Here is an 18,534-nt window from a genome sequence, read left to right on the forward strand (position 1 = left end):
ATGCTGTTGTCATTTCCAATCCAAGTAACACACTAATCACAGACATGTTGTTGTTCTCCTCCTTCCACACAATAAAGAAAAAAAAAAATTCTGGAGAGTTGACCCAACATAATGTATTATTCCTCCCTTTAGAGAGCAGATCTAGAGATTACAGAGACAAAAGGTAAGAATAAATCCCATCTAACATTCTAAACTTCTCACAATCCTAACAACCTCACACAACTTTAACAAATTATCTGCTAACCAGATAATGCACTAGGGACCCGGAGGGCAGCAGTTTAGCAGTCTTCCTAAATATGCCAAATCTAGCTTCAAGAGCCTATTGTAGGCGGTCAAATCACTACGCCTCTCCACCTCTGCCGTCCAGTGCTGACCCAGAGGACATACCAGTTTCATTCTGAAACAAGAGCAGAAATCCAGTGCAATCCTCCTGAAAGACATTTTACAAGAGGATTGTACCAAGTAAGAAGTGATGGCAACTGTGCCTTGCACTAATGGATTAACTTGTGGAGCCTGCAAATACCACACATCTCCTTGGTTCATTTAAATATACAGGTTTCAGTAGATGAATTGGAAGACACAGGATCAGGTGTCAGCAAAGCTCTTTGCATCTCTCACTTCCCAAGACTGCCTCAAGGCTCAATTTGATCTACTCAGGAAGAGTCTGTAATCTCAGACCTTAACAAGCATCAAGTGACCTAAGTCTATCATCTCTGAACAACACTTGAAGCTCCATGACCAAGACCTAGGTCAAAAAAACCTACAACACTTGAGAGGAACACAGCATTCTGCAACTGAGACCAAGTTCATCTGCAAGGAAAAACTGAACTAAAAAAGACTATCGCATATCGTCCTGCAATAATCCCGACCTTGTATTTTTCAATACTGCTGATAATGGGTACAATATAAAAAAAAAAAATCTACCACTTTCCAAAACAGTTCACAGTTCTGCACAATTCTTCCCCTAGAGATTACCTAACAACAGAAAACCAAACAAAAATCAAACAAGCAAAAAACCAAAACCAAACACAAACCATCAGGATAGAAGTTAGAAATGCTGCTTAATAAGCTAGAAGGCAGCACTTGCACACTAAGAACCAAATTAGCAAAGAATTTATGCAGGAGACATGCCAGAAGCAAGGAACAGAATACGCTCATTTTCTTTTAATATGTGTGAAACGGTTTTGATTTTCAGAAGGTCAGTGTGCAATATCACGATATTAATGGACAGTCGCAGTAGTCTACCCATTTCCCTCAAGCTGGGCTTCTAGTCTCTGAGCATGACCATGTAGCTATTCTGGTTATCAAAAAATGAGGGCCAGCAAACACAAAATTCTGATCTCTCTGCTTTGACAGTTATTACCAAAAGTCATTGAACTAAAGCTCACAGTGCAGATAAAGCCTCACATATAGTAGAAACTTTACTTTTTGACTTGTCTGAACAAGCATGAACAAAATCCACAGCAAATAATCATCAGTTCAGCCTGGTGTCTTTTACAGTGAGTTCCATTTCACATATCTCCAATCTTAGTGAATTAGTTAGCATTACTAATGACAAGCTATCTCAATGCCATGCTAAATTCAGAAAAAAATGAGATCATTGGTAATTTGAGAAGAAATCTTGTTCTTTCCTTAATACATATAATAGTAAGTCGCTCTACAAAACACCCACAGAAATTAATGTTGCTTGTAATTTTCAACCAGATTCCAAATTTAGATAAAAATTGTGACTACCTTTTGATTTCCAGGGAGATAATAAAAGGGTAATTACGAATTGTTAAAGCACTAACTACATTAACAGCCATACAACGACAGCATTTAAAGTCGAGTTCTATCTTGCTATACAAACAAGCCCAGTTCTATATGCACGCATGCAGCATACATCCTTCCATAGTTCCCTTTCCAAAGGGAACCATTTTCTCCTACCAGCATGGTAATTGCTCTTTGGTATCTGTGGCCTGATAGAGGATTTTATTTTAAAACTCTCATGTGGTCCGATTCCACATTTTTTTTTGTAGAAGATAAAACCCAATTATGTGGAATTTCAATCCCAAGTCACAAAAGAGACCTGTGTAATTAAACAGCACTCTTCTACACAAAGAGCTAATTAAAGTGACATCCAGGAGGTGAACCAAGCTGTCCTCTACTGAAAGTGAGAATATACAAGCTTGCCACAGGACCTCCTGCAAACAGAAACCACTGAGACGTTATTGTGAGTATACTGTGTATACAGTATACTGTGAGTATACTGCTCCCTCCCAGCAGTTAAGCCTGAAACCTCTCCAAGTGGACTGTACTACAGAGAAGCACTTCTCCTAAAGCAGATGAGGTGATGAGTCAGGAGGTCTCCACGTTCAGGAGGTAATCCTCATCCCCACTTCTGCTGAGTCGACTGTGTGTACATATGCATTTGTGCCTCTCTGTGTCACAGAAAAGGAACAATGCTCAGGAGGTTTCTAAACCAATTTTAAATTCTGAGTTATTTTAGGACTATTTACAAGCTTCACTCGGATTAAGAAATCAGCAGACACAGCCCAGTTTAAAATATCAAAGGACCAGCTGTACCTGAGGGAAGGCAGGCAATAGGGGAAGGTTGCAGGAAGTGTCTCTGAAGCCAGTTATTCCTCCCAGCAAAGATACTATACTGAATTTCCTCTGGGCACTGGACACCTGGGATTGAGTGGTTCACTCTACCTAAGCAATTAGCAGCTACCCAACACGTGCTGTGAGAGCTGCGCTAAGCTGCCTACCTGACCCTGAACCACTGCAGGTCATATTTTGTACCACCGTTTCTATAAAGCTCTGGGGAATTCCAAGCTGCTGTCTCCTACCAGGTGCTTCCCCAATACGGGTACAAAACCACTGGCTCAGCTAGTTGCTTCCTCGCTGGCCCCAGTATGATCTCGGCTGAATAGAAGCTCCTGGTCTGTTACGCAGTGCAGACATTTTGCTAAAACCAGAAATTGCTGCTAATTCATTTCTTCCTTTGACCCTTCTACTAGAACAAGATATAAAGGCAAATAAATGATCCTAGGTGCAGGATTGTCTTGGTGCCAAAATACCATCCAGACAGCAGGCAGACAGCTAACCAGTCCTGTCACACAGGCATGCAGAAACTAAGGAAAAACAAGCAGATTTTTCTTTTTTTTTTTTTTTAATGTGGGGAAAGGCCACCTCCTTCCTCTCTTTCAGATGTTTTTTGTATATTTTGAAGTTTTAAATCCAGCCTTTCGGTAGCAGTAACCTACATTTAAAAACCCATCACCCCTAACTGTGAGGCAGCTTTGGGAAACGAGGCAGTCACATTTGAGACTGACATGCTGTTTGAGTGCTGGTCTCCTGTTTAATAAAAATCAATCCTATACACAAATACCAGTGAGGGTCATGGCACAATTCAACACCATTCCCGCATCAAAAAGCGGCTGTGAAGAAGTCACCTGTCTATTTTTGTCAGCTGCAATGGGCATTCTTGTTTACTATCCACATGCACTTATGCGAAGGACTTACAAAGGCCATACTTGAGCTGAAATTCTAAATTAAAAAAACGGATAACGAAAAAATAGGAAAAAGAAAGATTATTTGCTGCAGAAGTCAGTGACTTTCTCAAGAACACTATCAGGAAATGGCAAGTAGCAAATCCTGATTAGCTAAAATAATCAGTATTTCACTAAAAGGAAATACACAAAGGAAAATAAAATTATTCCTAGCTATTTTCTCTTTTCTAGTGAAATAACATGTATGTTTTATTTTCAGTTTGTTCCACTGGAGCAAAGGAGAGAGAGATAAATGAAAGATGCAAGCCATAATCCATGAGAGCACACTCACACTTCCACAGATAATGAAATTTAACATCGACAGATATGACAGCAAGTCATTTCAGAGCCTAAGCTCCACTTTGGAATCAGGGACAGCACTAAAAAGAAAAGGGATAAAGAACTCGTATCAGCCTTGGCTGGTTAAGAGAGGCAAGATGTAAAAACAGTCTGTAAGCATTGCAAACCAAGAAGGAAAAACCTCTGTAGCCACCTTCTTGCCATTTTATTCTTTAAATTGTTGGTATTACAGTAGAGTGGAGTTTAAATTTAGTATTAACGAGTACAAAATCCCCACAATTATTTGTACGGTTGTATGGACCTAAAAGATCCATTGCACTACATACAAAGGGGGCACCTGTACAGCTGGAAAACAAGCTCTTGACCTGGCTGGCACATGCTTTGAATAAACTCCCACCTCTACAACCACATCTGGAGAGCCAATGTCACACCCAGGAACATCACCAGTAACCAGCTGGTGCGAGATCATACGGAACATATATTGCCCTCCATTTCTTGAACCAACCTTAGCACCAGAGCATATAAAGTCATAAGAAAATGAAGGCACACCTTGGAGAGGAAAGCAGACACGCAGAGATGAAGTGGCTTCCCCCAGCAAGCTGATAATAAAAAGTGCCCCAGAGCTACAGGATCATGCCGGTATGGGCATTGCTGCTTTTACTGATGGAAACAACATGGAAAGTACTGTTACCCACCCCTGACGCTGCACACCACACTACCTGCCCTTTACCCTAGATAGCCACTCCTTTGTTTTAAAAGCGCCCACTCTGCAGGATCAGGATCCACACTTTTGCATCCTGGGTTCTGGAATCACAGTTATTTGCACGATAATACTAAGGTTCTCCCGCGTTCAGCAGACACAGAGGGTTCAGAGATAGTCAAATCATGTAGAGGGATCTTGGACAAGGGAATGAGGGTTTAGGCCTGGCCTAGTGCTGCCCAGCATCATCAAGGCGATGATGACTACAATACCATTTAATGAATTCAGGACTGTGTACACAGTCCTATCACTATTAAGAACAGGATAAAACCCCACAAAAATGCATACACTAGCTGTACATGTCCAATATTCTTTATGAAGTAAGTTGCTCTCCTGTTGCTACAGAATACACTTCCATGTCATTCCCAATCAAATTGAAAATTCCAAGTAACCAACCCAATCTTAAAATTGTTCTCTTCAATAAAAAAGGAACAAACGAGAAAATGCGCAGCAGATTCAAAACTTCGTTTGATAAGTACTAAGCAGATGCATAGACAACATGCTAGAAATCAATAAACACTGATCTAGAGAAGGTATCTCCAGAGCTTTAGAGCATCTGGAAACAGATGACTGTAGGTCCTAATTAGTGCTTTCAGTGTGTATATATATACACACACAAAATAATTCTGTTTATATATACATAATTAGAAAAATCTAGCTGAAATAACAGATTTTTGTCACATACTTCTTCAGCTGAAGATACTTGTTTTATCATTTTGCTGTATTTTAACAATGTATTCACTACAGAGCAGTTTGCTAATTAGAAGCCTTTAATTAAAGAAGATTAATTAAACATGAGATAAGCACAAATACTAAACAAAGTACTTCAGAGAAATCCAGAATCTGACCTACCAAAATGACTTTATATGCAATTACACATGCTATGAATTACTGTTTGTAGACAACTGCCTTGGCTGTCTCCTTAAAGTCAACCAACCACGGACTGAAGTTAAATAACATCCAACCAAAGAGAGAAGTCAGGGCTGATTGGACTTGCAGTTAAACGTGTTTATTTTTTTACATATCTCAGCATTAACACACTGGTTCAAAATCATTTACCAGTGGACCATAATCATAAAGAATACTTCCGACGTATTTCTGAAGCTCAGTCCTCAAAATAAAAGATACTACCTTACCTAGAGACTTACCTAGACTCCATAATTCAATTTCCTTCAAATTACTTCTCGGAGAATAATCCCAGTCATGGAAATATAACTAGCTTCATGTATTGTTGACTCTTAGATACATTTCCTAGAGTATTTGAACTTGGTTTTGCTGTATGATACAGCAGAAATAAAACAACTTATTTTTTGTAGGAAGGCCCAAATGAACAAAAGGCAATGCTTAGGTCCTACATGTAGTAATGGAATATTTTAACTGCCTTTGGGATCTCTGGGTTATTCTTCCTAGCAGACAGGGTCAGCCCAGCTTTGTACCCAAAATCACCCATGCTATACTCCACAATGTCAAAGAATGAAGTAAAGCAATATGTATATGGCCACCTTTAACAGATATCCATATCAATTTCAAAGATGCACAATTACACAGCCATGAAGTGGGATCTGCGAAAGCAGGCAGAGAAGAGGGCCACACAATTCAAAAGCTTTCATAAAGGGAGTGAAAGCCATAGAAACATCAAAAATGAAAAACTTCATTAACTTAATTGATCTCCTAAATATAAGTGTGAATACTTTAGATAAATCTATGCAGACTGAAAATTTTGGTTCTCTGGACCCCCAAATTTCAGATGTACCAAAACTGTTGAATGCAAGCTATCTAGCCTGTTGACCAGAACAAAACAAACAAAAAAAATTAAAAACTACCATGTCAATGAAAATTGTCTATTTTTGAATGTTACTTAATTTTAGGTCTTTGAAAGTTACATTCTTAGACTACATTAACAGCTTACCTGCATACAGAGTAAAAATTTCCTAGACTGCTTTCTAACTTAATTTATAAACATTTCAACTACACAGTTCTTGCCAGAAAGCTGTGGAAATGACAGGTTTACATTTTTAGGATGCTTCTCCCCTAAGCAGTAAGGGAACAGAAACCGGAGCATGGCTGATTTCCATCAGCAACAGAAAGTGAGGTTCTAATTATAGTCTCCGAGGCAGACGTTAAGAAGTAGTCTGCCAAGACCTCTTTCATTAGTGAAATAACCTCAAACTCTTTCAAGAAGTGTAATCTATCAAGACATATGGAAGAACAGAAGGCAATTTTAAACAGGTTTAACAGACAGTTGCTTAATTTTTTTTTTTTTTTAAATTAAAAACACAGTTTTAATCTCTTCAAAAGGTTGATGTGTATGGAAGAGAAAAATGAACGTCCTGGAGTGAAAATGCAATATACCTCAGACTTACGGACAAGTCTCGATATATGTATTTGTTGCATGACATTTAAACCAAACTGCCTGGATCATGACATTTAAAAGCACTTGAGAACAAACTCTGCTTTATGGAAATTTTTGATTACTACTGACTTCCAGAGGCAAAATTTCACTATCAGCATGTATACCATGGGCAGTGAGTAAAACGAACACAAACACAAGGTTCATTAATAAAGTTAACAGGGGAACGTATGCAACTTTTTTTCCTTCTGTTAACTGGTGATACATGCAACTGCAATTTGAAGCACAGTCAAACTGTAGGCATGAGCCTGTAGGGTCTGTAGGAATTTAAACGGCTTAAATGTAACATTATTTTTTCCATATTGTATATGTTCTAAGGGCATTATTTGAAATCCTGATGACAAATACTGAGGTCAGTTTGTTTTCCCCTCACTGGGTACTGAACTACCTTGCTTACTAATGTTTGAAAAAATACTGTCAAGAAACAACAGTAACTGAGATATTATTCCTATTTTCTATTTCTTCATTATGCAAATAATTTGAAAATTGAAAACACTGTATGTGAGCTAAAAATAAATTGACTTGATGAAAACTGTGCTTTGTAAGATAGGCTGATGATGATCTAATGTAAATATTGATGTAAAAGAGGACATAACGTATCTAGACACATCACTACCGTATCAGTTAGGAGCAGCCAATGCTTCCTATATATGGCTGTACAGCAGGCCTTCTTCAACGTCTGAGATGCATGTGGTATTGTTATTGACTTCTTAACAGCTGTAATAACAGCTATTACATTTGTGAGATGAGCTCCTTATACAGGCCAAGCACAGGTAACGCCAACTTGTAATTGCAGGCAAAACGTAATTGAACACAGTTTTTTAAAAGGTTCTTAAAACACTCATACATGCAGTCTTCTAAGCAAAATAAGCATAAGTGCAATGTTTATCCGTAACACCACTTTACTGGATGGCTTCAAACAGTCAGAGCTATTTCATAAAGCTTCTGTAAATTATTAAAACTCCAGGAAGAGAATTATGCTACTCTAAACCATCACCAAAAAATAATCAGCCATCATCAAATGCATGTTTGAAACTGATGAAGTGCCACCACAAAATAATAAAATAACACTTACAACAGTCTTCAAACAGCAGTGAGCTCTGAGTCTCAGCTAAACCAATGCTAGTGTTTTGCCTCAGCTACTGCTGAGAGAGAGACTCTCTCCTTTTTACTACAGTTATTGAAAGAACTCTTACCTCTCCATCTCGTATTCTTTCATACCTGCTTTTACTGCCTTCATTACCTGTAAGACACGTATTAATATGGGATATTTATAGCAGGAGGGAATCTTATATTTATAAATTTATGACTTATGACTGAGTATCTCCAGAGAAACCTATACTACAAAAATATCATCTGTACTTAATTTAAACTTACATCACTAGATGCATTTTAAAATTTCATTAGAAATCAAACTCATTTTAATCTTTATAAATACCAGCAGTCTCCAGTAATAAAGCAAATTTAATGGCCAAACTACTATATCCTAATGAAGTGCAGCTCATCAAAATACCAATACTTAATTCTGTAATCTCTGGTGAACTCAGCAGCAAGTTCATTTATTTTATAAAACACCAGCAAAACAAAACTGTGAGGTGGAATGTACTACAACGGGAGATTCTCTTTTATACTTTGCGATCTGAATCAACAGAAAGCTACTAGAGTTAACACTGTTCTGCAACCATTAAGTCTGATTTTTGTTCTCAGATTTGCTGAGAACATGCACCAGTTTTATTCCTATGCCTGCTTCTGTATTATAAAAGTTCCAGGCAACCGTTCTACGGAAGAACTTCTCTCAGATCTGGAAAGATTATTCAAGGATGATGAAGGACCAGGTAGAATGAATGCAAATTACTATCCCTAGACTTTGCAATTTTACAGTATTAATTTTAAAATATTTTTTTACACTTCACAGTTCAGAAATCTGAGCAACAGGAGCAAAAGCAACAGCTGAGTCAGTAACCTCATCAGCTACTTGTACTTAAGCTCCCTCTGATCATCAGTCTGAAGTCATGGTATTTCTACATCACTATGTGGAGGTCTGACACCCCAGTTTTGTCACCAACACCAGTAGAGCAATATGTCTCCACTGGTGCTAGGTCCAACCTGAGTAACCTTGCTAAGAGCCTGGATCTGTCTTTTGCCATACTGCTATGTTAACAGCATAGCAACACGTACCAGGGGACACACTCAACTCTGCGAAGCAACCTAAGGAAGCCTTGCACTATCCTTCACTAGCATGGAAACGCTCCTTCAGTCTGTAAGGATCTGGAGACAGTAACAACCAGCTAGTCAAACTTCTCTGAGCTACACATGCTGTCGTGAGCTAGAAGAATAACCTTGATCTCCTCTCTTTCCATTACTATACAGGTGTTTGTGCATACAGGACAGACAAATTGCAAGCAGGTCACCTTCTGCTGGAGCTCCAGCTCTTATCCAAAAAATACTTCATTTCTTACACATCACAAACGCACCAGTGAGTTCAAGGACAAAGCAAGGTATATTACTGGGCTGTAATAGGAGGGACATTATCCTCCTATTTCTATCCAGCCTTCCCATTATTTTATTACTAACCAATTCAGCGTTGCTGGGAACATTTTCTGAGTACCACTGCTACACTAAGAACAAAAATTATTAACAGTAAAGGATCCATTACCTCTTTATGAGCTTCACTGGAGATTTTATTCGTGTAGCGCAGAACTTCCAACTCCATGTCTGTCTTAATCACACGACTTAAAAGTAGAACAGATATCAGGTTAGGTTGCAACTTCACAAGTTAAGAATACAAAATAAAAAACCTGAAAATAATATCTATCACCTATAGGAAAATTAGATCAAGAACAGCTCAAGAGCGAAAAGCTATTACGGTATTCATGACAGCAGAGTTTTGTTGGCACTGATTCACCATTAGCAAAACAATCTTACAAAGGGAAGCATTTTCAAATATCAGCTTGCATTATTTCAATACTAATACAACAAGTGTCCAACCAACATCATTTCAACTCACCCTCAATACATTAGGAACAAAAGCAATGTATTTCTGCATTTGTCAGGGCTCAAACACTGCTTCAAACAGAACATTTCTACAAGCATACTTGATTTACTTTTTAAACACAATTTGAAACTAGTTTACATAATGAAATTCCCAGTGCTCCAGAATTTCTATTCAGCACAATCTCCCAACTCCCACCTATGTGCAGTATCTCAAAAGGCAGGGAGAGGGATATGTGTGTAGAAATGCTATTTCTGTTTGGTATTTAAAAAAACCAACATGAAATTCAGAAACCACAGCAGCAGTAATTACAGCCATGATATCCATTCTATTTCACATGCTTCTGGAGGAAAAAACCAAACCAAACAACCCCCCCCACCCCAAACCCACCATCCTGTCCTTTTCTTTGTGCCTTATGAGTTACTGACCTTCTGTCTATTTATGAGACTTGATACTCTGTTCTGAATTAATCTCAAAAATTTAACATTAAACCATTACCTACTTACACTGCTTTCTATCATGTATTTCAAATAAAACTCGCTATTTAGTGTGACATGAACAGGGAAGCAGAGATAGTTCCACATCTTCCATTAAAAATCATCTCTTTCCACTGCTACACATACTGATTTCCTAATATTTCTTCTGCCCATCTCAAAGGCGCCATGGAGTACATACTTACTGTTTACAAAGAACGAAACTACATCTATTGAATTGCATTAAAATATTTAAATTGTATTTTCCAGCTCCATTCCAGAGCTTCCAGCAGTTACAAAGCACTGTAACTTACATTTGGAAACTGCCACCAAGACACTCTTTTTTTGTTATAATATGCTCCTACTCACACGGTTGTTTTAATGAGTCCACAAACAGGTTTCTCAGCCATCAGTGCCTCTGATGTGTCATAAGGGCATTTCCCACAGACAGCAATTGCATTGCTATGCGGCACAGCCACTCTCCTTCAAACACAACTTTTCTGGCAAGAGCAAAGGTACCTTTGTAAAAATGCTAGTATCAATCAAAATGCTGTTGCAAACAGAAACACGGTAGAGGGGAATGGATTGACATTCTTAGTCAATCGGAATATGATACAAAATAATCATTATTGAGCATGAGAAGTACAAGGTTGTAAAATGCACACCGAGGTGAAAATACCACACTGCAATGGTATAATCTGCTCACCACAGGTGAGGAAACAAACTTCTGCTTCTTCTGCCTTTCAGCCAAGACATAAAGAACAGTAGCTTAAATATATCCATGTTAGAATGAGGTAGCAAAGGCTTACAATTCTTTTTTTTAATTCTGTTCTTTGGAAGACTGCATGTGCTAGCAGGATAATTTCATACTTGTTTGATGTGCCTTTATATTACCTTCAATACACAGTACATATCCCCGATCTGCGCGTGCCTAAAAAACAGGTTGTTTCTTAATTCAGTCAACTAATCTCTCTACTGGGATCTGCTAGTAATACAAGTTAGTAACTGCTCAGTGGCAAGTCCACACAGTATGAGAACCTATTTCACCTTACGACTAGGTGTACAGATGCTGTCAACACAGACGGACTCAGCAGTCTTGCCTTGTCTTCACCCTTTTTCACTTCTGCTGTTTCCTTTCCACAGCTTATTTTTAGAAATTTCTCTACCACAGTTCATATATTTATGCTCTTCTGCAAGCTTTCACATAAAAACTTGCTAACTGAATGTCCTGGTTTGAGCCGAAGCTTCCTTGTTTTGGGAAATGGACAAATAGGAATTATTCCATGCAGTACGATAACTCCGCATTTAGTTGGTTAAGGGAGTCAGGTGAACGTCACGTTACGTCGGGAGCCTTTAAGAGCAGCAGGCCGGGGAGTGTCGCTCTCTCGGACTGCGGACACTGCACGGAGGGAGCCCTGCTGCGGATCTGCTGGCTGACGACCAGGTCCGACTAGGCCCTACCAGGCCTGACCAGGCCCGACCTGTCGAATGACTAGGCCCGAGGGCTGAGGGCCTGCACCCCCAGAGGACCGGAGGATTACGGACTTTGAACTATTATTGCCGTGATTCCCGTCTGAATCGGGTGGGACATTCGGACTCCCAGCCGTTACATGCAGTTTTCTCGCTACGCGGGGGTTTCCCCCTCCGTCTCGCCGCGAGAAGGATCTCACTTTCTCTGCCTGGAAGCAGCTGCGGGGAGTCTTCACTCCCCCCTCGCTGCTGGGTGCCTGCCAAGAGCACTGACCTCGAACAAGACTGTTCAGAACTCTGGTTATCTAAGTCCTCTCTTCTTCGGTTTTTCCCCTTTCTCGGTTTGTACATATGTAAAGTAGTGTATAGTGGTGTGGATTTATTGTTCATTAAAAGTTTGTTTCAGTTTCCCAAACGCAGACCGAGGTGTGAATTTCTTCTTTCCCCTTAAACCCCTTCTGTCTCTAGTGAGACAAAGGGGACCGTTAAGGAATTCGAGGAGTTGTTACCTCGGTCCCTCGACCCTTAACACTGAACTAGTGTCAAAGCCAGTAAACACAGTGATGCACATATGCAAAGAAGCAGCATTACAGTACAGTTCTGAAAGACAGTTACACGAACACCAAACATGTGAGTTGAAACAATTAAAAAAGGATGTTAAGAGGTTTAAATCATAAATAAAAAAACCTCTGAAAACACAAAAGGCATATGCCTAGCTTTAAGGCATTAACAGAGATCGCCTTCCCTGCAGAAACAATTACAGCTTTCCATCAAAATCATGGAAAACACAGAATGTAAAATCTTTCACACGTAACTATCAAATGCCTTTTTCATTGCGGTTACAGGAAAATACAGTGTATACAGGAACAAAGCAGCCATACATTTGTTAAATGCTTATCTTCTAGCAGCACCACAACTACACTAGACAGACTTTGGTATCCTAAAGCAACAAAAGGCCATTCTGCTAAGTGCTAGTGCAGAAAACTTTCCTTCTGATTACTGGAGAGATAATTTGGACAAGTTTGGAGTTCATCTTCTGTTAGATTACATTTTCTTTTCAAAACAGTGAAATCAATACATTCAGTATCAAATCTGAAACTTAAAAAGCAAGTGTTTAAATGTGTTGGGAGGCATATTCACTCAAAATTAAAAAAAAAAAAGACCTCTGCAAACTGTTGAAATCCAGCCTAAGGCCAAATTATTTCACGTTTTATATTTAAGTTTCATAGCAAGTCAGAAGTCATTGAGATCTTGAAAAAGGATGAGTAAGCAAGGGAGGCAACAGATCCTTAATCACAAATGCTTTGCCCCTTGTCAGTATTGAACCATTTTCTCTGCATTTTATTAGGAGACTGTATAATACTATCGCTGCCTTTGGTAGCTCACAGTTCACCCCAGCTGCTTTAGGAAGCTCAGCCATTTCACCTCTTGCTGGCAGTTTTGACAGCATGGTATAGATCACAGTTTTTCTGACTAGTATCATGTTAAACAGTAGTTCAGAGCTTGCTGAATTTGAAATTATATGCATCCATGCAAGGATAATTCAAATGAAGCAACTTCCTACTCTAGACTATAACCCCACCAAAAAAATTCACCTTTCTAAAAGAAAAATATTCTTAGTTCTAAAAATATTATTGCTTTCAAAGGAAAGCTTCTTGAGCAATAACTTGACATTCCAGGGAAATTTCTACTTTATGAAGTTATAATACAGACAGAACGTCACTCACATACTGATTTCACCAGACACTTAAATCCTAACAACGGTCTTTAACATACTTCTGACTTAAAATGAAAGTCACCAAACTCAATAAAACCTTTTCAAACATTTTTGAATGCAAAAGTGAACTTTGGCTTCACTTAGAATTCCCCTTCCTTGAAAGCCAGGTGGTGGGAAGGTACATACCAAGCAACCTCTCCCCCACAAGACTGCAGGGAGGACGAAGAATTCCAGGCTGGCACTCACAATGCACACAAGAAATTCTCTCGTCACCAAAATGAACAGCTGCAAATGCTGCCTTTCTACTGCTTCAATGCTCCATCTATCTCACCACGATCTCAGGGCAGGGACCTCATGTTTGTCCATCCTTGAGGTTCCTGAATAAGATTTAACCCCCCATTAACCCACACCACAGAGGAGAAAAGCTCATCAGGCGACACCTTGGTAAGGTGGTTGGAACCAGAATGGAAGCTAACTTGGGAAAAAGCTTGTAGCCCTAATCCAAAGCCTTCTGCAGCTAAAATCGTTATCTGTCTCTCTGTAGTGCTGCTGCATCTACACATCAAAGCTTGGAAGTCCCTCTTCAGGTCTCCTTTCTTGCCCCTTGTCTTTCTCTGCTAACAAGAGTACAAAAAGGCTGGCAAACAAGAGCAGCACAAAAAAAAATGACACTGTCAGATTATAAGGATGTAGCTCCGCCCACAGTTCCTCAAAGACCTTGTCAGGTCACTTGGAGAATCCTCCTCAGGCTGCTGGGCACATAATAATGAAGTATCAGAGGCTGGTAGTTCCCCATGTCTTGAACAACTACAAACCCCATGCCCTACACCAAACCAACCAACTAGAACTCAGGAGCAGACACCTCTGCAGGAAGAGAAGAACTTCTAAATTGACTTACCCCTTCTATTCTTTCTGTAATCAATGTCGCACGGCATCGGGGGCTGAGAGCATGTGTGAACGTTTCTACATCTGCCCTATCAATATCTGTAACGTCAGGAGCTTGACTAATTAAACACTAATTATATTTAAAAAGACAAACCAAAACAGGTTTTGCTAAGCTGCTCCTTTACATAATTGTGTTTACTTCGTGCACCTGAAAAGCACATTCCTACACTTCCATTTCCAAGCCTGTGTTCTGTCCACATTGCTCATGACTTTGCACCTCAAAGGCTGTACAAACTCTTAAATTCAGACATCAATTCTACAAGACAATTTCTTTGTTTTGGAAAAGGAAGGGTCCAAATTCTGGAAGGACAGAATAGGCAAGATTTAAAAACTGGTACCCTCAGCTTTCTGTGTTACAAAGCACTCACATTTCCCCTTACACTCATCAGCAGGATTTGCAAGTAATGAGTCTCACTACTACACATCTCCAACTCAGTGATGCAACAATATCTACATAAATTTTCCCTGCTTCCCACTTTCCTTTTACAACTTACATCATGCCAAGCAATGAAAAAAAGCTGTAACAGAAATGTGACCTATTAAAAATTCTACACATTCTGAAATCACCCTGATGTTCAAAACAACAAAAACACCTCCACAGTTTCAACCTGGCAATTAGACGTAGATGAAGACAGTAGAAGATTCTCCACATATGTGCAAATAATAAACATTAAAAAGGGTAATATGCAATAGCATATAACACAATAAGCTACAACAGTGGTGGCCAGAGCTTACATTTTTCTGTTTGTATTTTAAGATTTTGATCTTATCTGTCTTAACTAAAGATTTGCTTCCTCATTTCTAGATTAGTACACTGAAAAAAGCTTAGATTATAACCTAATTCATTAAGAAAAATCCACTACGTTGTTTCTTCAGTTAATTTACTAAATGGAAATCCAGAAAGCACTAGTTATGGAGCCAATCCTGAAGACAAAGTCAGTAAGGCTGATCAAAAGAGAAGAACTGGCAAAATGCAGTAACTTTGGATGCCACTAATACACTTAGTCGCATTCTCTGATTTGGTCTGCTCTGGATAGGCTACAGCAGAACTCCCCTAGAGTCACAAAGTATCGTTACATGAATAACAACTCAACAAAATTAATGCTGTTAAAATAAATCCTAGAAAAGTAATAAAACTTTATTAAATATTACCCATTCAGTTTTAATCTACCTTTGATTTTTGTTGCTAGAATGTAAATTATCCTCAGTTCTTTTCTTATTCATACAGATTCACATGGGACTTAATTTCTAGCACATTCTACGAAAATGCATATCCAGACACAATGCTTAAGAAATGTATATACATAAATTTTTCACTTTTCAATGCTGTTACCCAGCCCTGTTTTTACTTTTGTACATTATTTCCTCACCATCACAGGAAATCAGCTTAAAATTAGAACTCATATAGTAAAGTAGGAAGCTTCTGCTGAGGGAATCTCTGAAGCAGCAGTACAGAATATAAGCACATTCAACAGTACCCAAAGAGAAGGTTTTTATACTACTCACCATTCTGCAATTTCAGGATGAAGGATTTTGTTGTTCACATTAAATCTACAAGAAAATGAAACAGAAAAACCCAAATATAAAAACCCAGGCAGGGACACAACAGCAGGCTACGTATTTACTTTTTACCTATGTCTTCTCTCACTATGTAGAAACATGTGAAAGAAAATATTGTATCGGAATTCAGCACAGATCAGTATAGACCTCAGTGAGGAGAATGCACATACTCATCTTCACTGTGCAAATACTTCATTTCGAAATGCATGAGACTAAACCAGATACATAATTTTAAGAATGTGCAGAAATCAGAGTAATGGTATGTTTAAGGTATGTTTATTAAGCTTCTTTCAAAGATAGAATGTTATCATTCACTGCTGTGAGTGGGGGTTGGACCAGATCAACCTCAAACACTGTTGTGTTCTCAAACACTTTTCAATGAAATTAAACACACGGAATTGCTAATTTCAGCCCTTGTTTTACGGCTTCCCATTTTTGTGTCCACAGAACATGGCACGTGATAAACAAACTTGCTTAGGAGACTGTGAAAAGGAAATAAAAAAAACCCCTCTCCTTGTCTTTTCTGATCTGATCTACAGAAAAGGCAAAGCAAAAGCATCCCTCTCATTTTGCCTTCAAACACTTAACTATTTTTCTGTATTAGCAATTCATGAATTCTTGGAACTATTTTGAGGCTCCCTAAACAATAACATTACAGTGGCCAATAGAGTAAGAAGCAGAGTAATTAAGTGGAACACAAATGGATTTTCAAGCATTGTTCAAGGGGTTTTTTTGCTTACAAGTTAAATGCCTAAGGAGTGTTCTGAATCAAGGATATTTTGTCCGACTCAGGACTGCTGGCTCTTCAGTTAGGGCATTTATAAGAATTAAAATGCTCCAAGGCTCCCAACAGATCTTCAGAAGAATGTTATAAGGCAATAATTCATTTTCCCACATTTTTGAAGGAAAAATTAAATCTATTCCAGGTTATTAACCATTCTTTATACCTCATAAGGGACCAACTAAAGTACAAATCAAATTAAAGAAATTATTTAGAAGTCATTTCTAATTGTACCAGGGTCTTCCTACATCTTCAGATAACAAGAAAAAAACCTGTTTCTCTTTTTCAAAAATATAAGCTCATAAGCTTAAAAAATCCTAACAAGATGAAGGTTAATAGCTTTGTGTTCCTACTCCAATACAGAAAACAACAACATTTAACAAGGACAAGCTGTACGGTATTCAGTATAATGGGTATTAATTAGAAACCACTGGAAAAGCAACACAATGCAAAAAGCCGCAAGTCACAGAACAATACATCATTACAGAATAAGTTGGTCACTTGGAAACAAGAAAGCCACATAAAACCAGAGAAAGAGAGCACTTTTCAATTCAGTCACCACCACCCCAACAACTCTTACCTGTGTACACCAACGCAGAAATAATTCGGGAATGGAAGAGCCTTTTAAACACATTCATACCAAAGAAAATATACAAACGATATAGTAAAATCAACCTATAAAAATTCTGAAAAGCCAAAAGGCGTTTTGGCTGGAAAGCATACCAACTGACACCACGAGAACACCAAGACACAGAAGAATTAAGCTGCAGCTGTGACAACAGACACAAGGACCTTGAGTAACTGTCATCAGTACGTTAGACATAAAACCCATGAACAAAGGTTAAGTGTAGGCAGACACTGCAGCACTGCGAAAGCTCCCACACCGCCTCTACGCAATAAGCAATAAGACAATTACGAACCATGGTTATCATGAAGTAACAAACGAAAATGAAGCGCAGGTACAAAAGGCAGCTGACTTAAGACTCTGAAAGTTTGGATCTCTTCTCAGAAGAACCTGACATGCTCACTTTAACCACAAGCACAAACAGAGGAAGCCAAAAGCAAGTCAACTGAGTCAAACATGAACTGCAGAACAGAAGACTGTCTCTCATCCGAGCATTAAAATAAAGAAAGAAGTGGGGTGGGGTAGCCTTATAACAGCTCAAATAATGCTCTTGTAAAACAGCCATTTAAGTCCAGAGATGTACCATCTCTGTCACAGTCCTCAGCTTTTACTTTGCCTGACCCTGCAGGCTCTTTTTGAGCTGTCTTTGTGATGACAAAAGTGCAAGTTTTACTTACTGGCTGGTACCACCTGCTATGTGGCAGCCGCTGAAAATTCTAGCTGCTGCCAGCTGGGGAAGCTAATAAAACACAGAGAAAGGCAGCAGGATTGAAACAAGAGGGTGCTGGGAGGGTGGAGAAGAGGCAGGAGGTCATCAGCCAAATGGCAGTTTTATCTCTCACCTGAAAAGACAGACTTTCTGATATAATGTCAAATATAAACCAACATTTTAGAGCTCCAGGACACAGCACCAGCCCAAATTTGGAATAAAATCTGATCTCCTGGATGCTCCTTTTCCAAGGAAGCAA

At 38.9% G+C, this 18,534-nt stretch overlaps 1 protein-coding gene across 1 annotated transcript in view; it reads right to left on the reverse strand.

The window, feature by feature from the left end:
- Positions 1-18,534, reverse strand: part of PEPD (peptidase D) — a gene marked incomplete at both ends in the record, with an annotated part of 69,564 nt that overhangs the window by 30,515 nt on the left and 20,515 nt on the right. The window contains 3 exons of the mRNA XM_010133215.1: positions 8,200-8,246; positions 9,660-9,735; positions 16,107-16,151. Coding sequence (XP_010131517.1) covers positions 8,200-8,246; positions 9,660-9,735; positions 16,107-16,151 — 168 coding nt within the window. The remainder of the gene's footprint in view (positions 1-8,199; positions 8,247-9,659; positions 9,736-16,106; positions 16,152-18,534) is intronic.

Source organism: Buceros rhinoceros, unplaced genomic scaffold (genome assembly GCF_000710305.1).
Source record: "Buceros rhinoceros silvestris isolate BGI_N320 unplaced genomic scaffold, ASM71030v1 scaffold4333, whole genome shotgun sequence".
NCBI lineage: Eukaryota > Metazoa > Chordata > Aves > Bucerotiformes > Bucerotidae > Buceros > Buceros rhinoceros.